Here is a 23,010-nt window from a genome sequence, read left to right as displayed (position 1 = left end):
GTCTTCACAGACTCTGTCTCACACAGCAGTAAGATTACAAAGAGGCATGTGTACACAGTACTATGAATGGGGATGATTTGTGCCTTTTCTTACCTGTGCAGAAGCCAGAGGAGCCCAGGATGCTCACCTTTCCGTTTACACACTGGAAAGCATGCCTGGAGTTATGAGTGGGTTTCCTAATATGTTGAATGCAGGAAGATGGAAGTAGATTTTAGTATTTTATGTTGCTGATGTGTTGTAATACTGCTTAAAGTTATGAAAGGATACTGGTCTCCTGCCAGAAGTCTGACCTCAGTGCCTGCCAATTCCTTATATATTAGCCCTTGTTTCATGTCATCAGATTGTTAATCATGTATTAATTTGCTATTTTTAGTGAAAGGCAAGGTAACAAATCTCTCTTTCTCTCTCCCCCTCCTTCTTCTTTCTCTCATCTCTTCTCCTGCTCCGCCCTCACCCTTCCCCTTCCTGCTCTCTTGTTCTTTCTCTGTTTTCCTCTGTGCTATTTCTGTGCTGTTCCCAGGCTCCCGGGGTGACGGAGTTCCGTAGTAACATTCTGGTTGGTCCAGCACAGCGAGCACCAAGTAGTCAACAAACCCAGTCCACAGTCTCACATCTCTTCTCTCCTAGTGTAGTCCAGGATGTGTTGGTGAAAGGAGAGCAAATCCCTTCCCACAGTAGCAGTTCACAAGTTCCCTCACCTACACCTAGTAAGTTAGAAAGCTGGAAACGTTCTCTCCCCCGTACACATGTGTGTTTCCATTGAGTAGGCAGGGTGTAAATGGGCCTTGTGCCATAACTAGAACTTTGGAGAATCTGAGATATAATCCTTGTTAACAGTAGGTAAGTGCAAAGACTCCTGCATGCCTGTTGATAGAGTGGTGTCTGGGCTGGTTTTGGAGACATATGCTGGTTTTGCTGGTAAAGGGCTTGCAAGTGTTACGATCGTGTCTCAGGCCATTAAAGCCCTCAAATGGAGGAGTCTAGCAGGATGATAGAATTGCAGCCTTTGCATTCAACATACCTTTGCTGAAACGTGTATGTGAAGGGACTATTACATACCACTACTGGGATGTATTATCCTTGTGCCATGAAGTACTAAGCTTTCCCAGCAATCTTGACATTTTCTAGCATGTGTTTGCTGCATCAGTGAGTATAATTTTGTTACCAACTGCATTTCAGTTTGATTCTGGATAGAAACTTCTCAACGGTTCCATTTGCTACAGAAAGTTGTTTGTGAATGTGCCATGTCTTTCTTCCCTTCTGAAGACAGAGACTGTCAGAATTCAGGCCAAGCTTCCCCCTGCACCTCTGAGCAGAGCCCCAGTCCACAGTCTCCCCAGAACAGCTGCTCAGGAAAACCTGCCACTGACCCTAGTATGGCTGCATTTAAGGTGAGTGTCTTCTCCTTTGAGGTGCTTTTCTCCTTTTATTTGTAGCTACTTTTTTGCCCTGAAGTCTGGACTAGAGAGAAAGTCGTGCTTCAGGAACAGTGAAGTGTTCATGCCTTAGGTGTAGCTTGTGCTGCATCCATGCTGTTCTGTTCAATTTGAAATGTCAGACTTCAGTGATCTACTCTGCTCCTCAGGGATGTGTCACCAGAGGGCCTGGGCTTAACTGTACCTCTGCAGGTCCTTATGGTCATGACAGCAGTTCCTGCTGTGGCTCACAGGAGCGTTATGATGGGTCTCAGTTTACTTGGTTGAAAGTTTCAGGCTTAGTTTTCTAAACTATGGCTTTTTGCCATTGTTCTGTTGGGGCTCTTCAGTCTGCAGGGCTCTGGCCATCGCTGGAGGGGGAGTTCTTGACCTGCTGAGTTACTTACTTGTCTCCAGTGATGCTATGCTGCTCCATAGAGAAGCAGCTCCACAGACTCCACAAGTTACAGCTGTAAAACACTTTGAGCCTTACTGGGGTAAGAACTCGGCAGTCTAGAGATAGCATCTGAAAGCTGGCTGTACCCCACACCTGAGCTGACCTTGTCACAACACTTTCTGTGATGGTAGGAGTAATGCAGGACAATCAGCTGTAACCCTCTCATTCCTTCTCATGTGAAAGGGAGTGTTACTTAACCATTTTGCAAGTGCCAACCCCTTTTTGGCTTCTCTGTATAGCCTATGAGTTGCTGTCAGTTTGATTTACTCCCAGGGCAGAAAGGTAAGTTTAAACACTTGCAACCTGTGGTTGCGTGCAACTCTAGTTGTGTTGCAGAGAACTGCCCCTTGCTGAGCATACTGCAAGTTACTGATAAAAGTTTGCAGTTATTTCCTTGGCATAAATTACCAGTATCTCAGCCTATATAATCAGCCTTATCAGCATTATCAGTAGTTGCAGCCTGTTCTTGCTGCTAGAGAGCAAGTTAGCAAAGGAGCAAATTATTAGGACTCACCGAGGATGGGAGAGTGGCCACTAGATGGAGAAGTGTTCTTAAAAGTAAGGACACTGCAACGAAATGGGCTTTGTAGCCACATAAACTGCCCTGCTTAGACAGGAATTGCTTTGAATGTGTACTGTTAGTGACTTTGGTGGGACAAGAAAGAAAACAGTAATGCATGCCAGTCTCCGGATGTACATGCTTTTGCTCTTCTGTGTTCCTAGTGAGATTAAACAGTTCTGTATTGCTGGGTAACGTTGATTTTTCAGTTTGGCAAAGCACAGAGAGCACTGGAAATCTCGGTTCTGCGCTTGAACCTGCATTTTCTGTGGTTTTGGTCAGCCACTTTACTGCTCTATTACGTTGTTTTCCTCCAATATAAAATGGGGTGATGGTGAGCTACTGCCAGGAAGTCTGGCTCTGCCAAAAATGCATTCTCAAAGTGCTTTGGTGGAAGCAACTTCTAAGTTTTTAATGCTACAAATGAAAGCGCTAATTCCTGGCAGAGCCTTTATCTTTAGGGTAGGCCAGAGTTGTGGATTCTTATTTTCTTTTTCATTTTTGTCAGACTGCCCATTACATCCTGTGTATGTATTAGAAATAGATGATATGGACTGTTTTAAACTTCAAGATTTCAACAAGATCCTAACCAATTGCATGCCTCCAAAACTACAGTTTGACTTCAGAAAATGAAATTGTTTAGCAGTCCCAGGAATTTTTACTTCAGAATGAAAACCTACAGGGTTTGGAATTGGATTTAATACACTGGATGCTTGTTATAACTTAAATCACTTTAAATAACTTTAATATTGAAGTTATTTTATAAATAACAATTTATTTAATAAATAAATTAAATCACTGTTTGCAAATGTGGCTTTGGGAAGACTGAATGCCACAATTCAACAAATTACTCTGTGAATTTGAATAGCTGAAACAGTCATAGCAGTAGAACGTTAAAGGAGAACATCATAGACTGAGCTGATTTTATTCACGCAGAATCGAAGAATGAAGCACATTTCGGAACAAAAACGAAGGTTTAATATCAAGATTGGTTTCAGTACTCTCAACAGCTTGGTTTCAACCAACTCCAAGTCGGTAAGTAACTTTTGGCAGTTAAATATGAGATATAAGCAAGAGCCATTCTAAAAAGACTTAACAGTAAATTTAATCTCTTCACTGTCAACTGAGAATGCCAGTTAGTCATTGAAGGTACTCAAACTTGAGGGACTTGCGAAGGGAAGGGTGATAAATCCATGGCTTACAGTAAAGAGTGTGTGAAAATGCTTCATCTTTTAAACGTTGTTCTTCTGATGCAGCTTCGGATGTTGAACAAGCCTTGTCTGGTGAGATGCTGCAGCTTTAAAGCCAACAGGGAAAGAAGAAAACCCGATCTTTGCAATCCTTGTTCTTGGGACCCCAGTAATGAAGACTTTTGTGGCATGTTTGCAGCATAAGATGACTTTCCGTTTAGTGTTAGGTCACCTTTCTTCTGACATGCTGGCTTTTTATACCTGTTCTGGATGAGTTTTGGTCCCCATAGCTGGACTTGAAAAAGCTATGTTCTAGCCAGTACTGTAAGCCTATTCTGCCTGAACCATGAGCCAGCCAGAAGCCAGGTAGATGCTGCTGACACGATGCTGGGCCTGGCTTAGTATACCTTGACATTTGGCCTGAGGTAGTGTAATACCCACCTCTGAGCACAACTTAGCTTAGGCTTCATGCCATGCTAACCACAGCTGAGAGCACAGCAGAGCAACCTTGTGCACCTGTAAATACTGTTGAAACGTGTCAGTGAGCCAAAGGAAGAACAGAAAGGTTCAGTGAAGTTTCTGAACTTCATACACCAGTGAGATCTCTGCCTGCCTGGACCAGTCAGGAGCCTGGCCAGTTCAGGTGTAAAGTGACCTAGAGGGATTTTCAATCTGCCTTGAAGCATTTGTCTCTATGCCCACAGCTTTACAAATACTGGTTTTTGACCCCATTACCCATGCATAGATTTACAGAGAAAAAAATACCCAACTGACTTCTCATTGTCATATGACTTCATCCAAATTAAGACCCTTTTCTGGCTGTACCAGTTAGGTCACTAAAGTGAAATCAAAATAACTGAAACACAGACTTGTCTGCATAACAAAGGTCCTTTAAATGCCAGTGTCTCTTGAAAGATGGATAATATGAAAGCAGCATGTTGATTTGTTCACATAATTATTATGGTTTTGTATATTTAGGCTGTAAGTTGTCAGAATTTGGCTTCCTGCTTGGAGAGTTAATGACTTTTTACTGATTATTTTACTGATTATAAAAATGTCTGATTATTTTATTTCTCAAGTACAGATAGTTAATTTGTCCCTCCAAACTGAGTGGTATTTTAAAAAGAATCTGTGATATTGTTTCTGTCTCCTTTGGTGATAGCCACACCGTGTTGCCTTCTGTTAGTAACTTCTGGTTTCCCAAACGAAATAATCTATATTGTCAACTTGAAACAACGCTTCTAACAGAGCAATGAATCTATCAGCAGATGTAGCACATCCTTCACTACTTAAGTAAGAATTGTGAATGTTTTCAAGATGATAGGTAATGAAATGAAACAAATAATTAAATGACTTCTTCCAGCAAAGTAGCAAAACTGTAGTTTGTGGAAGAAAACAACCACTGCAACCACATTTCTCTGTACTGGTGTGCAGACAGGAGTCAGAGAAATAAAGTTTAGTATTACCTAAAGTATTCTGCTCCACCTATGTCCTTTTGCACACAGTGAAGGAAACTTAAGAAAAGGTGCTGAAGTGCTTTTCTGGGTGTTACAGCAGGTTAGGGGCAAACTCTTCACCTGTCCAGCTTTGTTCCAGAAAGTGAGCTCTATGTTTGTGTTTGGTCTAGATCAGCCATGCAATCATGCTCCAGAAAACAGTAGAATATATCGCTAAACTACAGCAGGAAAGAACACAGATGCAAGAGGAAACCAGGCGCCTTCGGGAAGAAATCGAGGAGCTAAACGCTGCCATCATGTGAGATTTGGGGAGCTTTCTGTAATGAAGCAGAGCAGCTTGAGTGTTGCTTTGGCTAACAACAGGGAATATTTGCCTCAGATGTCCTGCCAAATGGCAGATGGGTATTGAACAGAAGTAGGGTTGCTACCAACTGCCAAACAAAAAGCATAGTTGCTGTGGGATGGGCATTGGTAGTAAACCATGTGGATTTTCAGCAAGCTCTTAGAAGGGCTGCCACTGTGGCAGCATCAGAAAAGACACATCAGGTCAGTTAGAACACTTCTGTGAAGAAGCCAGTGACATGTTTCTGTAAAGCTGTGCTCACTGGGTGATCAAACACTTACTCTTCATGATGGCTTTGCTGCAGTTCTTCTTCCAAATGCAGTCAATTTTTATAGGAGAATAAGGCTGAGTACATAAGACACAGGACTTGGAATCAAGAAGCTTGCCACTGGCTGCACATAACTCTGATAAGTCGCTTCACCTTCCTGGTGCCTCAGTTTCCTCTGTGGGTTTAAGATAGTTCTGTGCTATTGCAAAGCATGTTGAGAACCCCGGTGGTTTTTCTTCCATCTACAGCAGTGTTAGGCTTAGGCATTACATTAGACTTATCAGCAAATCACAACCTTGGGATTTTTCTTTTAAAGTATGATGACATCTGTTTGGTTTTATTTCAAATTGATCCGTTTCTGAAGAATCTCTGTAACGTTTTCAGCTGTAACATTGCTCAGGAGTAACCCTGCAAATTTTTCTTTGACTCCTAATGTGCCTTTTTCTAATTGGATGCCAAAACCGACCTTGTCCTATGTTATACCTTGTTTTCAGCTTTGTTGCTTGTAATGAGAAGTGTGTAGCAGCTTGAGAAATCGCTTTGCTGTATGAATATAGACAAAATTGATGAGAAAACAGTATGTACTCCTGGCTATAACAGTCACATTCTGGAGGGGGTCGTGCACTGGGAAGCCACCTTGGTCAGGGATACTGGGGATACACACTTTTCTCTTGCTATGATTTAGTCTGGAAGTGTCCTTTCTGGTGGGGATTCTGACCTCAGAACATCTTTGCAGTTCTTGTCAACAGCAGCTCCCTGCTACCGGGGTTCCCGTAACACGGCAAACGTTTGACCACATGAGGAGGATGTTTGATGAGTATGTGAGAAACAGGACCCTGCAGAACTGGAAGTTTTGGATTGTATCCTTTTTATATCAACCTGCTGAACTTGAGGTTTGGTACTAACAGAGCCAAGAACTCTGGATTTTCATGCTCCAAGCAAAGTTACTTCAATTACATCTGTCCTCAGTTTTCATTCACACCTGTATGTGGATGTGAATCTCTGCCTTATTGGCTGTCATGAGGCAGAACTTGTTAATTTTAAAGCATGAGAGGTAACTTGAAAGTAAAATGCAGTACAAAGGCAGGGTTTTCTTGGTGAGTTATTATAGTGCAAGGGGGGTTGGTCTGCTGCCGTAAGTGTAGTTCTTGTCTCTTGGAAGAACTGAACAGAGAATAACAAAGATCTTGGAGAAAAAGCTGTTACAATTAATTACTGAAGCTGTTGCAATGGCGGTTGTAAAAACTTGCACGTTCCCTTCTCCCTCCCCCTCTTCTTTTTGATTTTCTTTTAGTTTTCTGTCTTTTGTTGCAACAGGGAATCAACTTAGTTTCTCTTTGCTTCTCCAGTGCTGCTGGCAGCTGTGCTTGTAGGCAGCTGATAAAATAGGAGGTCGAAAGATGCAACCTGAATGAAACAAGATTAGTCTGTGCTCTACAGACTGAACTAGTTTGGATCAAACATTATTAGCTTGGATCAGTTCAGGGCTATTAGTAATTAGCAATGGTCATTAATAACCTTCCCTTTTCCCATTAAACTTCATTTGTTCATGTAGCTATTTACGCTTCAGATTTTCTTTCTCTGTTCTGTGCTGGTTATTTCTAACTCCCTGGATAACATGAGTATTTCTGTGCATGCTTGTGCATACATGAAATACAGCATTTTTAATACTTCCATATATGAAAGTGCTTTCTTTGGTGTTCCCTGGTTTATGTTGGCCCTAGAAAGACGCTCCTCTTTTTAGCATTGTTTTAGGAAAGATTTCTTAGCAAGTTCTCAGGCAAACTCTGATAACTTGAGGCTGGTGAAGCTGTTGAACCTCTGAATTCTACAGCACTATTAATTTTATAACAGTTCCAACTAAATTTCAAAACCAGAGGTTTTAAAATAACCGGTTTGATCGATGTACTAAAGCCAATCCTGCACGTTTGCTGATGGGGTGGTGTGTTCGTTTTATGCTGCTCCAAGATATTAATTACCTCTGGAATTTGGAAGTGAGACACTTCTAGAAAGTGGCAGAGGTTTTCAGGGATGAAGATGCAGTTCTGGGGAGCTGCGTTTTGTCATATTTGGGCAAAGACAAAGGTGTTTGTGGTTAGTGAAAGAAGAGGTTGATAGGCAAAGTAATGTTCCCAAACTTCCCTTTACAAGTCAGGATGTAACTGTGACCCAGCAGTTGTTCTAACAGCTGGATTGAATCCTTAGTGCATGGCAGTAAAAACTGGCAAGGTCCAGGGGTGAGTGTTAATAGTAAAAAAGCTCCTCCTTGTGGAATGACTGTAAAAGAGAGAAGAGCAGTTTCATTACAAATATGAAAATGCCATAGTTTCTGTTGCATATAGGAGGGAAATGAGTAATCTGATTTCTCTTGGGCAACCGGAGATAACCCAAGAATAGAATACTCTTGAATATTAGAATATCCATAGAGTAATACCCATGTTGTTCTTCCAGTCACTGTCAAAGTGTATAAGGGCATGTAAATCCCCTCAAGTGTTATTAGAGCTATCTTGATTGTCAGCCACAGTGAGATAAGGGATGCATGACAATGCTGAGATTGGTTTGGACCACATTCTTACGTGCTGCTGACATCCAGAGTAACATGGTAAAGCCACAGATTCTGAGCCTTATCATGAGTTTTGCCATCCAGCCAGCTTCTGAAATAAATATACCTTGAATCTCCTTGCTGAATTATTGTAGAAGAAGCTGGTTTGAGTTCAGATGTTCCAGGAAAGCTCATCTGAAAGCCTTGGAGCTGGGGCAGCTGAGGCTTGTGGCAGTGCTCTGTACATCCTAATACACTACAGGCTAAAAATCCTCTCTGCTCCTTTTCTGCCAGGAAGGTTATTGCCAATTCCAGCCCATCCTTCCAAGCTGTGACAACAGAGCCAAAATAAAAGCCTGACAGTCCTCAGCTTGCTACTGTTCTGGTCCATACTGAACTGAGGGTCATTTTTTTCCTTTGTCTTAATGTTAAAGATGTAAAACAGACTGAAATGTTGCAATGCCTCTAGTAGTTGTAGTCTGTTTAGAAGTCCGTTGTTTTCTCTGCAGAAAACAGAGAAAGGCTATAGTAGCTTTTCCCATAGAATGTTTTGAACTCCTCCTTTGTTGTCTCCCTTAACATTTGACGATTTGCAGTTCAGTATTATTATTAAGCCATTGTTTGAGTCCTTCAATGGGATGGTTTCCTCTGCAAGCTTTAAGGATCTGAATCAAACTGCAATGGCCTGGGTGGATCAGCACTGTTCTCTTCCTGTTCTGAGGCCAAGTAAGTAAAGTTCTATCCAGCAGTTATTCCAGATCATTGAAAGTGAGACCGTATAGAACACTATTTCTTGAAAGCCAGAGGATGACAAAGAAATCACATGATGCTAAATATGACTTCCAGTTCCTTTCTCTTAGCGGAAAAATACGAACCTCTTTTGACTGTGAAGACGCTCGGTTCCATGATTAACACTGAATAGAAAAAAAACAAACAACAAATGTAGATACCAGAATTTAAACAGTCTCAAGCTGCATTTGAATTTCACTCCACTCTAGTTGGAGTGAGTTTGGCAGCGTGATTTACCTCATTCTGAAGGAAGATTGGAGATTCATATTCAGCTTTGGAACGACCTGTCTGGGCATGATTGCTTGGTCCTTTCCCTCTTGCAATTCAGCAAGTATTTACATTTACAGTTGTAATTCCCAAATGGTGCCCTCTTTTGTAGAAGGAATAGTTTACAACCCAACAGTGGGTTGTTTAAAGCACTACATCTGCACAGTCCTTACCCATCTGTTTATTGCTGTCGCTGTGTGTGGAGCTGTGCATGTTTTGCAGAAGTATTTCCATAGTTGTGTCTAACAGCCTTGCAGTACCTGCACACTGTCCTGCGTGGATCTGTTTGCAGTCAGACTAACAGCTTTTCTTGATGCTTTTCTGACTTTTTTCACAGTGGTGCTGAACACCCTCCGGCATCTGAGTACAACCACCTCAGTTCTGTCGGACCCATCGCACCTGCCAGAGCAAGCTGCTGAGGCAGTTAACAAGATGAACAAAACAGCTGGTGAAACCTAACAACCAAAGACAATGAGTTGCTTATATAAGGGGTGGAGAACCTGCCAATCCGGCAGCCTGGTGAGGCTCCTTTCAGTTGATGCACTTTAGAAAGAATTCTCTCCATCATGCGAGACGTTGTTCAGGGCATCTGGCTCTGCCTTCAGAATATGTGGAACTCTGAGGCAACGTTGTCATAACGTTTTGATTCTTCTTCAGTGCTGTGCTGTACTCCGTTAAGTAAGAAAACACCAAGCTCAGGTAAATTTAGCAGGTTTGAGTCCTGCAGGCAGCAATATATCTCCATCAATGCAGCATGCATCTATATGCAACAAACACAATTCTATGAAAAAGCTTCAAGTACCAAGTTCTTTGAAGTGTCAATCTTGTACACCAAGGGACGTTCTCCCTTCAGGAAATGCACTTCCAATTTCATCAAACAAAACGTGCTTTTTATTTTGTTTTCTGGTATTCAGTTCCATTTGTTTTACTTGAATAGTGAGAATTGTTAAACAGGATCATCTTTAAAACCAAAGGAGAAGAAAAATCCGTCAATGATGTCAACTCGTGGCAAAAATACTAGAATTAAAATCTCAGGCTCTGTTTTGTGTATCTTTATTTTCATGAGTGTATCATTGCATATGATCAGTTTCAAGACATGCTTCATTTTCTAGTAAATAAAGTAGCTGATTTTTATTCTTTTTCCTGATACAGCCATTGCAGGTGAGTCAGTAGCAGGCTGTGCAGGAAGGGCAAGAAAGCAGTTTTAAATGGCATAGATTCTGCAATTAGGATGTATGGATTTCATACCCATTTACTCTCTGAACTGTTTTCTTTGCACTCTGCAGAGTTCAGCTGCCTTCCTCATAAAATGTGCACATATAAAACACATCCATAGGTAAACGTAGTAGCACTTCAGAGACAAGAACTGAGTTTGTAATGTTAAGAAATTGGCTTTTTTGCTGTCTCAGAAACTGTTTCAAAGCACGTGGACTTGTAGGCAGTTCTTTGCTTCTTTCTTGCTTGTTCTGTTTGCCTTCTATCTGAAAAACCTGAAGGACTTAGCTGTATTTGGTCTGTATGGGAAGGCTATGTTCAACATGAATGACAAAACATATAAAAATGTTTAAAACCCAAAATAGTGCATAACATTTTTCCGTGACAGTCTCAGCAAGCACTGTGCTCTGCTGCAGGTAAACTTCAGTCTCGTTACAGCAGTCTCTGTCCATCCTGAGACAGCACTGGGATCTTCATTCCAGATGACTGTTCATAGTCTGGAGTGATCCTAAGACCGTTGTAATTCCACTCATTAGTTGCTGCTGATTCTTAAGAGCTATGCATACTGTGGGTAATGTTTCCCTTTTACCTCCTGTGGGTGGTTTTCTCCCAGTTTCAAAAGCAGGCTGCCTGGATGCGATTAGCGGCTGGCACAGAGCTAAAATGAGGAGCAGCTGAAACGCTGGGGCATTGCACAGTGCTGAAATGAGGTCAGTAGGTTCTCCTTTGGGGGATGTAGTTTTTCTCAGCACTGGGTGGGCCCAAGTTTAAAACAAAGCAATAGGCCTGGGGAGTAGGATGAAGCAGCGGGAGTATTTTTCTTCCTTGGTCTGAGATCTTGCAGCTAATGGCTTTCATTGCAGAGTTCGCTTGTGTGTGAGCAGGCTTGTAGCAAGAAGAAAGCATGAAAGGTTAACCCTTCTCCTTGAGCAAGAGGTACTGTGAGTTGAGGACTTGGGCACTGTTGGGGGGGAAAGGAGCTGAAGGGGAAGACAAAACAGCATGATCTGAATATCAACATGCCTTTCTGTAGCTCTGCAGACAAATGAAAGATGCTTTGTTGGTTTGTTTTTTTAACGATAGATCTAACATACCATTTGAAGTTTGTGGCACATGTGATGAAAACCTGTGTCCTTGTGACAGAACCAGCAAAAGTCCAGGTCTCAGTAAGGAATGGTTTGTGGAAACAGTGTGTAAAGGGTCGTCATAGTAATTACATAGCGAGTAGATTTTCTGGGGCATCCATATCAAAGTCTTTCATACACAGTGCTGTAATCAAGCAATACTCTTTGGGATGCATCTGGATAAAAAGTGTTGACTTAAGTGTAGGTTCTTATTTAAATCAGCACTTTAATTCCTCCCTTTTTTATCATTGATTGTGAGCTTGGTTCTGAGGAAGTCATTTAACACTGTGATTAGCTGGGAAGTTTGTTCTTTGCTGGCCTGTCTCATTGAGATGCAGAGATAGCTGCATGTGGATTTGCATGTTAAAAGTACTTATCCAGTTTTCTAGAAAGAAATCAGTAGGCAAATTGTCCGGGAACAGACTCACTTGTGTTTTTGCTGTACTTTTCAGATGAACAGATCCTCTAATGCCTCCCCTACAGTGTGGTCTCCTGCTTGTCAGGCAGTGATTGTGCTTGATTTCTACCGTTCCTGGTATCAATGACATCAAGAGTTTTGTCTCAACAAGCAAAGTGCACTGCAAGCACACTTCAAAGCCCAGGGAAGTCTGATGACTACTAAGCTTAAATCTCAACATCTCCAATCTCACTGAATGGATTGGAAGTTGAAAGGGAAGGGGTAGTGTGACTGAACTGCTAAAGATCTTGTTCATTCACAGGTTTTAGCTGGATGTGGATGGAAAAACCATCATGCTCATTGCACCATGAGCTGGTTACAGTTGGAGGTAAAACACTTATTTTAATAACTAATGGAGAAACAAGCTCATGGCGCTATTAAAAGACTGCAAATCTTAACACAGTACAGAGAAAAACATTAAATCAAAGATTGCTTACTTAGGCAAGAGTGTAGGAGGGAAGGAAGGAAAAGTGGAAAGATACTTTCCACGTAGTGCAGTTACCAGAAATGATGTGTCTGCTCTTTGAAGCAGCAAGTCAATGTGTTTTTTCTCACCCTATTATTGCAAATCAGAATTCTTTTCTTCTATCAGTCAGCCTTGTGAGGGGTGTGATTTCACTTCATTTGGAGACACAGGAGGAGGAAAAAAGCTGGTTTATGTCTCACATCTGCACAGTCAAACTGCTGAGGATCGGTATGAAAAGCAGTTGACCACGTATGTATTAATTTCTGCACAGTTTCCACATTGGTTTATCTTTGAACTCCTTTGTCTGTCTTACCCATTGAGGAGTCTAAATGCATCTGTCTTTAAAAAAAAAAAATGTTTCGTAACACTTTTTCCCTTAATTTAAGCAGTCTGATTTCCTCAGTGTCACCAAAGTACACTTAAGCAAAACACACAGTGCCTATGGTCTATACAGAGTTGCAGATGATGCACATCTGTCTTCAGTGAATTGGTGCTAAACTGATTTTAAAGAATTCCCGTACAATTGAACACAAATCATACTCAGTCAAATCCAACACATTTCACTTAAAAGAATGGCTAGATAAAGCAGTGATGGCCTGTGATACGCACAAAGTCAAGCTGAGGTTGTCTCATGGTTCCTTCTGACCTCGAATTCTATCAGTCACTGTATTTAGGTGGCTCTCACCACAAACACAAGTGCTGGAGAACTTGTGCATTCTCTGGTATAGTTACTAGGTTTGTATGATGCTCCCTGTTAACAGGAGGAGTAAGTGCTGAAAGTCTAGGAGCAAACTAGAATTGAAGGAATTAATGAATAGTAGGAACAGATGCAGCTGCATACTTCATCTTGACAGTCTGATCTCTGCACAGAACCAAAGGATTCTTGATAAATACCATTTGACCTGATTGACGTGTTCTTCCATGCTTTCCTAGACTCTTTGGGAAGCCTTCCTTGAAGGGAGGCTTACTAGAATGTTTCCATCTGTGCCTTAGATCTTGGCATCATGTATGTATTCGATTCATCTTAAGTCGTACATTTGTCCCCCTATTACAATGCTATGTGGAAAATCCAGTGAACTGACAGAGTGGGGCTTCACTGGGATTTAAGAGGATTTTATCTGCGTGGCAATTACTGTGTCCCTCTGACACTGAGGTTGTCGAAAATTGTGTGTATGTGTGGAAGAAACTGCGTCTTTCCTGCTGACTTCACTGTCCTCCCGCATACACAAGCACATCTGCACACGTGTGCACACTGTCATAGCAGAAGTTTGACAGATACCAGTAAATATGCAAATGCATCAATTTCTGAATCTGAAATGGCTTGAAAAGACAAAATGCATTGAAAAATAGCATCCTTTGCTTTGTACCTTCACGGTTTTTTACATTCCCTTGAGTGTGTGTGTGCGCACATGCGTATGCACACGTTGTGGAGGTTTTGTTTGCTTCTGAAGTGCAAAACTCCTGAAGAGCAGCTTGAGAGCAGGAGGAGGAAGCTCACTGCAGAAACATTCAGTAAGAGCATGCTTTTCCAGCACAAAATGCTTGAAAGCTATTACACTTTGTGTTTCTGGAGTAGATAATTCTTGCCTTGATGTTGCTGACTAGAAGATAGAAAATAGAATGGGTTGTTGACTATTTTGACCTTTTTCTTTCTTTCTTTTTTGATTCCTTTCCACATTTATTGCATGGGAAAACACCCAAATGGTGATAACGTGGTTTAGGGACTCAGTCGTACCAGTCTTGGAGGACTGTGGACAACTGTTGATGACTTTTAGGTTTTTATGTTAGGTGACACAACAGGAATTTTCCTATTACTCCTCAATTTATACACTTGAGTTTCAGAGAAAATAATTTGTTCTGGGGTTTTTAGTTTTATAGGGCTCCACTATTGTTCCCGCAACATCAGTTAAGGCTTCAGGTTTCTTTTTGTTTCATTCTTGGTCGGATTTCTGTGTTAGAGCAGAAGTGGTAGTACTGAATTGTAGCTTGATCTGTAAAACCTGATTCCATTACAAAGAAACACATCTTAGATAATAGAATGACTGAACTGCTTTTGTATCTGAACTTTGCCATCATGAGTAAAGGTTTTGAATCAAAAGTTATCAATGTTAGGAGCAAGCCTTTAAATTAACAATAAAATGAATAAATTGCTCTTTTTCTTCTTCTAACCTTGTATTTAAATGTGTTTTAAGTGAATGGATTTCATTCTTGGTTAAAAAAAGCAAAAAAGGGAAAAAAAGAGCTTGGAGGTATGAGGACTTCAGGTTGTGCTCTTGCTTTGCCTAGGTTTCCTTTTCTGTTGCATGACACAACTTCTGTTGTGCTGTTGATATGTAGCACTTTTCGGTAGGTCTGTCAAATTGTGCAATGCATTTTTTTATATTTACAACCAAAACAATAAAGGTTATTTTTTGGAAGAACCTGGGTTTAATGCCTTTATTTTCTACTTGGATGTGGCAAAATGGTAAGTGGAATTGTTCGTGGACCAGGACCAGCACTTGCCATCCTCTTTGCAAGTCTGAAAAGGGGACAAGGACTCGTTTCCCTATTAGCAATGCTGAAGTTGTCCCTTTGATCTGTGTTTGGCTTTCCTATTGCAAGGCTTATGTCCTCTGCTGAGCTTCTGAGGCTTGCACTCCTTTTAAGACTCAGAGACTGGGAATGGACAGTTGGGCTAAAGCACCATCTCCACAAGTCCAGGTGTCTGCAGAGTGTACATGTTTCTTCACCCTGTGAAGAATAACCGGTGAGCTGCTCTTTCACATTTTGCATAGATTTCTGAATGTCCTGATGTTCTGATGTGTTCTGAAGTTGTCAGACACATGTTGTTAATTATATTAAGCATAACAGTGGGAGCAAGCCCTTTTGACAAAACAAAGCAGACAAACATCTATTTCTTTATGCACCTAACAGGTTAGTTATTCAAAGCCCCGGTATAAAACAGCCTTTAGGGGCTGTACCGATGCCCTGAGCCCTGATGGTCTTACTTGCTTGCAGCCTTGGACGTCACACTCTTGGCTGGCATGCTGCCTGGCCAGTGGACTCCACAGAGCAGCACTGAGATGGATAACGCGGTATTTCCGTGGAACTAATGTCAGTGTTAGGCATTGAGCTGCTTAAATTCATTTAAAAGCTGAAACAAATAATATTTCATCTTTGCTGTTACTGACTGATTCTTGGTTTTCCCTGGTAGGACGCTTCAGTTGTCCCCTCATTGGTGTGTTGGATTTTCTTGCCCAGTGGAAGCAGCATTGGGTGACTGAAGCTGTAGCTGAAGCGAAAGGTAACAGATGAGTGAAAAGAGGGATTTCATTTCAAAATCATTCCACAAGAGTTGATGCTGATTAATCTCATCCTTGCGATTGATGTTTTGACTTCATACAGTGTACAAGAACTTTTGATGAGTAAGGCCTGTGGTTCCAGAGGAAGGTAGAGCAGTGTTCTAACTCTGCTAATTTTTCGCATATCTCAGCTTGATCTCACATAAAGCATTTTGGTAGGGGAAGGCAGTGAATAACAGTGCTACTTAAACAGCAATAAACCAACATCTCAGCCTGACTTCACTCTCAGCCAAGCATTACAAATGCTAGTGTTACTGCAGTGATGCTATCAAACCTCTCTGGGAGGAAGCTGTGGCTGGAGAGCACTGTTTCTTTACTACTGGTTTTGTGGTGATTTCAGTGTGGCTGGTATGTGCCAAAAGACAGTTACTGAAATGGCTCATTTTTGTGGCTGATTCTGCGAATCCTTAAGCACTGCTAAAAGTGGACCTACACTTGTTCTATGGAAATTATGCCAAATAGAATCACTGCTGTAAGGGAATTGGCCCTTCAATGGGCAAGTAGCTCTGGGATCTCTGTAAGTAAAAGAATAGAAAGCAATGCTCACTAGATTTTAATTATTTTAACCTGTATTTACCCTCAGGAGCTCTTCTGTGCTTATTCTTGTCCCTGAGGGCTTTCTCCTCCTGAGGATGTGGGCAGACAATGAATAGTTGGGTGTCGGGGAAGTTCCCTGTGTGCAAACACGGAAGAGTCCCTGTTGTCATCCAGAGAGTTGTTTAATGTGTTCCTGTCTTGGAACAAGGTGTGTGTATCACAAACCCCAACACCTTTCCATCACAAGATGGAAACAAACCCACAAAAGACGAGACTCATCACATCCCTAAGTAATGTGGCTGCCTGCCCTTTTGACATGTCTTAGAAAGCCTGTTTGTGACTCCTCCATCTCAACTATTCATAGAATCAGGCTTTGAAAGTCAACGGGTTCATTTTCAATCAGGTTAAATAGAGAACTTCTGAAAGGAAGCCACACAACCACCTCTGCGTTAGGGCTACTGTTGGCCCTCACATCATCTCTTTACTGTGCAGTCTAACCTCAGTCATTCAACATGTGACTCTAACCTGTTTAATGTCCCTCCCTTTTCTGAAGCTGCCCTGTCTTCTCAGAGAAGTGGGAAGAGCTTTTCAAGAAGCCTGTGTGTCTGCGGAGATTGACAGGGAACCAGCTGTATTGGGACAGACAAAAGGGCAGTCTACCTACAGAACCTAAATTAACTTGTGTCTGACAGCATCAGTGGCTGTTTGCTGTATCAGCCTGCAAAAATGAGCATAATGCAGGTATAAGAAGTGCTTTAGTGATGTAGTTGTGTCACTTTGTGTATCAGACTGCCGTCGCTGTTTCTGTCTCACTTACCTGGGCATGCACTTACACTCTCATTCCAACTCCTCAGGGGGTGCTGGTCATCACTTCATGACCTCAGCCCTTTGAAGTTTGATGTTCTGGTATCAGCCAGCCCCGTCCACCTTGCTGCATCCTAAATGCCTGTGGCAAAGCACCGTTCTCTCAAGCACGTGTGAGGAGAGCATCAGCTTGCCACAGTTTTGCATAAGCTTGTGTCTCCCTTCTTCAGCTCAGGCTCTGGAGGTGAGCTGACTCTGCAAAGCTGGCAATGCCCTCATGGGGAAGAACAACTCTTCCTTTTCAGGTTGCTCTTCCCCGTAATGTGACCTGGTACAGACCATCTGACTCACTTTAACGTGTTGTTTGAGCTTCTGAGGAAATCTTTGGTCTTTTCCAAGGAAAACACTTTCATTTGGTTATTTACATATTCACAAGGTGAAAGAAAAGAGAGGAAACCGCAGGGACAGGCCCTGTATAATCCTCTGGCTCAGCAAGGCTTAAGTGGTTTGTGTCAGCCATTGGAAATGGTGATGTCTAAGCCTTCAGGTTGTAAATGTCTTCCTGTTTGTGGTGATTTGCTGACACTACCTGATAAAGTCAGCAGATGTTGCTTCTGCCTTGGGGATAAGCACATCCCCAGTCAGTGATCTTTTTCCATTCACTCTTCTTCCTCTATTAAAAACTAAGGATATTGATATCAAATATAACTAATATTATAGTAATATAATGTAATTTATATACTAGATAATTAATATATATAATATTTAATGTAATTAAATATAATTAAGGATATTGATAAAAATTAAGGTTGAAATTGCACTTTTTGGACCTTGGAAAATTTGGCAGACCTGAACTAAGCAGATAGAAAGAGTGCCCCAGCTACTATTGCATCTGCTGCTCATGGGGATAGTGCTGAGACTCCCAGGACTGGCAGGTACCTTTCGTATGCAGAAGACATGAGCAAATACCCACCTTTGGACTCACCATGCTTGCACAAGGCTCGAACAGGTCAGAGAGGTGGTTAATTAAGACGTGCTCTAATTCAAGATGTGTCGCTACTGAAAGAACTGTGCTATTTGCATTACCATCGGAACCCAGGGTAACAGTCTCAGATCTGCCCTCTTCTTTCAGCCTGTTGTCACTATGTGACGTGGTGGCATCTGAAACTGGTTCTGTTTGAGAGGAATTCTTCCCCTGGCTCTGGCAGGGAGTTTGGTCCCTGTGTTTCTTTTGGGGGGTCTTAGAACAATATTCCAGTTTCCCAAGACGGGTGCATTTTGGGAACTGGCAGTGACTTGGCTGATGTCAAGAAGCCACTTTTCCTGGAGAAGTCTGGGTAGAACAGGACCAGTTCTCCAGCAATGGGAGGAGAAAGAGCTACAGCTCCTCAGCCCTGATGGCACCATCTTGAAGAACCACCGCAGCAGAAGGGTATTGAGAGGCTTTAAAAGGAGAACGGAGAGGATGAACTGGTACCAAAATCCCTCACTCCAGCTCCCTTTGGGCTTTTCACAGTCTCGGAGAGAAGGAGCACTGGTACACAGGGTCTCAATCCAGGTGCAATTCCCTGGATATTCAGAACATAAACAGGGCTGGGTGCTGGTGTGAACCCACCACCAGTGAGCACAGGGATGGCAGCAGAAAGCGGAGTAATTTTTGCTTGTGTTTTAAGTAGGTGTTTCAAGTAAAATAATTTTTTAGATATAGCTGAATAATGTTACATTTTTTGAACTGATTTTTTTTCATTTTCTATTGCTCCTCGACTGTTTGAGTGTCCCTGCTCTGTTACCAGCTCCAGGACCAGTGTGTATGGGCCATTACACCAGTGTGTATGTAACCAGCTGTGGTTCGGTGTGGTGGTTGTGACTGAGCTAACCCAGCAATAATTCACCCTTCAGAAGTGGGGGCTGATGTGAAAACAATTTACCCACTGGTGCATCCAAACAAGGATAAGGATACACCAGCTTCTTAAGGAACTTCAGAAACAAAACTTCACGTCTGTGAATAAAAATGGATGGGAAAGGAGGATATGTGCTTTTTGTAGCATCTGTAATGTTAGGACCAGAAACAGCTACTTCAGTTTGCTGTTGAATAAAACACCAGGTTTATAGGGCAAAAAAATATTGTAAAGAAGAATTACATGGTAAAAAAGGAGAATCCAACAAGAATAATTTTATTTAATCTCATTGTAATTAAATTCCAGGTTCTACCCAAATATAATGATAAAATTATTAAACCCATTCACCTGTTAAGTAGCACTTATATTATTTATCCCTTTCAGTATTAAAATATAAAAGTTTAAAATCTGAATAAATATATATAAACCATGTAATTGTTAAAATAAATGTATAAAAATAGATGTATTATAGAAATCATAAATGCAGTTCACTTAGAAGTATAAAATCAGTCTACTGACAACTTTTGAGATAAAATTGCAAGATAAAAATATAAATAACATTAAAATGACTGCAGTCATGCTTTTCGGTTTGTTCATGTTCTATTGGTTAATTAAATCACCCTGACTTACATTAGTCCATCCTTTTTCTATGCTGTTGCAAATAAAACAGTATAAATAGTTCTATAATAAATACGATCAATAACTGAAGACATTCATCCTTTACATATTAAACTAGATTATAGAGTTAAAATACGTAGAATAGCAAATACATGATCATTGCTGTTCCTGGCATCAAACTGATCACATCACTACTGATAGGTCACATTTAGCCAAGTCTAGGATCTTGTTCCCTCATCCTGGTATATTACATTTCTGCTGAAGAGTAAATTTTGGTTGTGTTCTGCATAAATTGTTCATATCTCTCTAAAACCCGCCAGATGTACATCTTCTTGTGTGCTGTTTTCATCCTCTGGACCTGGCTACGATCCACCTGTGGAAGGTCCTGGTTCTGGCAGGTGTAAAGGGCAGCTCGTTCACTCAGCGTCACATTCAGCTGATAGATGTTTGCATCGACAAACCGAGTTAAGTTCTTGCCGCAGATGAATTCTATGTCACTTCTCAGGTCTCGCAAAATGTTGTAAAAGACATGGAAAAAGCAGCAATCTGCATCAAAAGCTGGGCACGACGGTATCTTCTGCACCATGTTTTTGGCTTGGGAGGCAGCAGAGAGCCAGCTTGCAGTTTGGGGTGTTACAGGGCTACACGTATTCTGTAGGGGAGGAAAAGGAGAGACATTAATCTTTAGGTTTGCATCTTTCCTGGTAATTGCTTTGTGTTTGAATGTCTGGGCACATCACACCTATCTTTCAGTTCGTGCATGCTTGGGTTTCTTTGTTGTTGTTCAATGGCTGTATTAACACCTACGCTCCTTTTATCAGGTAGGTATTGCACACTATCTGTGTGCAGCACTTTCTGTCTTAATACCCTGCTTGGCTTTGTTTTTTTCCTTTGCCATATGGGCAAAATCTACTCACGCAAAGATGTGCTTGGGCCTGAGCATATTTTCGTCTGTTTCAGCAAAGGTGGTTTTGATTTCAAGAATGAATTTGGGGGAAATGTTTTATGTTGATTTGTATCAACGTGTTCCCAGGAATTGAGATCTGTCTGAAGCGTTGACACTTGGGTTCAGTGCACTTTGTACCATCTCCAAGCAGGACCTGCGGCAGAAGTGCTCCTGACTGCTCTAGTAGTAGGATCAGACCCAAGAGCAAAGCAATTCTCTGCATGTTTCCAGTGATCACCTCAAAACAGATGCCTGCTTCAAGCCCAATGTGACTCAGGAAGCCAAGAAGGAGCAATGCTCTTAATCTGGAAGATCAAAGCTAGCAGTTAGCTGAGGCAAAGTTGCCCAAACTTTCCTCAGCTGTTCTAGACATTGCTCCAACTCTGCCCTAAAATACTTCAATGTAAATGCCTTCCTTTGTGTATGGAATATAGAGAAGAGACTATTTTAGGTTCTAACCCAAATGTTTCTCTTCTGATGATCTTTCTTGTATTTTATAATAATGCAAGAGATCTCTACACAAAGACACAGCAAATGCAAAATAGTACACTTACATAGTTCTTAAACAAGGCAGTTGCTTGCCTTTCTATCACCGATGCTAAGGGCTTTATTCGGGTAGTAAAATGCTTCTGCATCTCTCCTGTAGTAATTTTGCTTCCTTCTGAGGTGGCTGTTGGTGCCAAGGAGCCCAAAGGAACCAGTGAACAGAACAGGAAGATTGCAAACCTGTTGATCTCTGCATTCAAATAAAGAAGGGAAGGAAGACAAGAAGAGATGATCAGTCTCAAGCCTCTACATCATTTTTGCAAAGCTTCCTGCTTTTGTGCAGCGCACTAAATGCCTGAAGGTGTCGACATGTAGTGGCTGAGCTAATAATGAACACCAAGCAGTGCAACGTTACAACGAGTAGCAAGGTTAAATGGTACCCACCTGCTCGGCATTTCATGGTGGGCTTGGAGAGCAGCTGACTTGGCCGAAAGCTGGCTGGACGCTGGTGTTCGAGCTGTTTGTTGCCTGCAGTGCTGTGGATGTGACCAGCCCAGCTGCGTTTAAGTACCCTGGAGGTTTGCGTCAGTGGCTCCCCCATGGGTTTTTTTCTTTGCTGGTGATAGTTTGGGGTTTTTTCTTTTTTGACAGATTACATCAAAACTTGGTTCAAATGAGTCTTTGCTGATTGTGATCTAGATGCAGTTTCAAACTGACATGGATGGTGTCCTGTATCATCTGTCTGGCTAGGACTTCAGGATGCTTGGCTTAGCCATCCCATCTAAACCTTTGGGCTCTCCAAAATGGAGGAGTTAGAACATAAACTCGGATGTTGTTTTTAAGAACATGGTTGGAGCACATTATTGGTGCCCAAAGTCAGAATCCTTCTCCTGCAGGGTCAGCTTAAGAGTGGGCTAATGTGAGGAGTGAAAAAGCCATGAGGGGCTTGTGTGCAAGGCATGGTCAGGCCTCCAGGTCACCATGGAAATCCTTTTGCTGGATGTCTGTGAGGCCTCCTCACATAACCTAGCAGAGGATGTCCGGGATCCCACGTCCCCATCTCTGTTGCCCATCTCTCTAACTCCCCTGAGGTGATTTTCCTTTTCCAGCAGCTAAATGCAGGGAATTCTCATACACACCAAAACAGAGGAAGGTTGTTCCTAGGATTTAAGTACGAGGCTGTGATCAGAAGAGGTCCTGTAGAAATACTGATAGTTTAGGACACACAGGAGGGCAGAGGAAACACGTATGAACGTACCTTTGTGACAATTTGACACATACACACTTGTACTTCCCACCTCTGTCATAAAAGATATCTGAAGATACCTTCTGAAATCTGTTGAAAAGATGCCTGAAAGTAGTCATAAATTCAAAGGTGAATAAGAGAGAAAGATGTTTCTTTGTGCAGGGTGTGTAGGAACATCTCTGTGAAGACAGTGATGGGTACAGATGGCTCTTTTCACATAGAAGGGTGATCTTGGAGGGTTGCTTGTTTGGAAGCACCGAAATAGCAGAGTTGTAAGATGTGTGGAAGAGAAGTTGTAAAATGCATTATAAGATGTGCAGAAGTTGCATGAGCGTTCACGCGCAAGAGACCACTGTACATTGGACACAGCCAGTCCTCTTCCAGCTGCCTCAGATGGACAGACAAGGAATCACAGCCATTCTTCTTCCAACAGGAGGGGACATCTCCATGCAGCACCAGTGGCAATGGGGCCCAGTTACTTGTAACAGTGATACAAGAGAGAGAGGCAGTGTCCTTACAGCTTGGCTTTTCCACAAAACACGGTTCAACCACTGGTGATGCTTCTTCAAAGGTCTGTAGAAGATT

The 23,010-nt window shown here is 41.9% G+C and overlaps 1 protein-coding gene across 3 annotated transcripts in view; it reads left to right on the top strand.

Moving 5' to 3' along the window:
• The window catches only part of MLXIP (MLX interacting protein), a 49,289-nt gene extending 34,358 nt beyond the window's left edge, over positions 1 to 14,931 (top strand). The window contains exons 11-17 of one of the 3 annotated variants that reach the window (XM_080628396.1): positions 521 to 707; positions 1,267 to 1,391; positions 3,368 to 3,466; positions 5,249 to 5,376; positions 6,426 to 6,549; positions 8,828 to 8,957; positions 9,625 to 14,931. In XM_080628396.1, the coding sequence (XP_080484522.1) occupies positions 521 to 707; positions 1,267 to 1,391; positions 3,368 to 3,466; positions 5,249 to 5,376; positions 6,426 to 6,549; positions 8,828 to 8,957; positions 9,625 to 9,746 (915 nt within the window). In that variant the 3' untranslated portion in view covers positions 9,747 to 14,931. Of the gene's footprint in view, positions 1 to 520; positions 708 to 1,266; positions 1,392 to 3,367; positions 3,467 to 5,248; positions 5,377 to 6,425; positions 6,550 to 8,827; positions 8,958 to 9,624 lie in introns of those variants that run through there. The other 2 variants (XM_080628397.1, XR_013957917.1) reach the window with 2 other exon arrangements.
• The last annotated feature ends 8,079 nt before the right edge of the window (positions 14,932 to 23,010 follow it).

The sequence above is a fragment of the Psittacula echo genome (assembly GCF_963264785.1).
Source record: "Psittacula echo genome assembly, chromosome: 13".
Classification (NCBI taxonomy): Eukaryota; Metazoa; Chordata; class Aves; order Psittaciformes; family Psittacidae; genus Psittacula; species Psittacula echo.
This window is presented reverse-complemented; position numbering and strand designations above follow the sequence as displayed.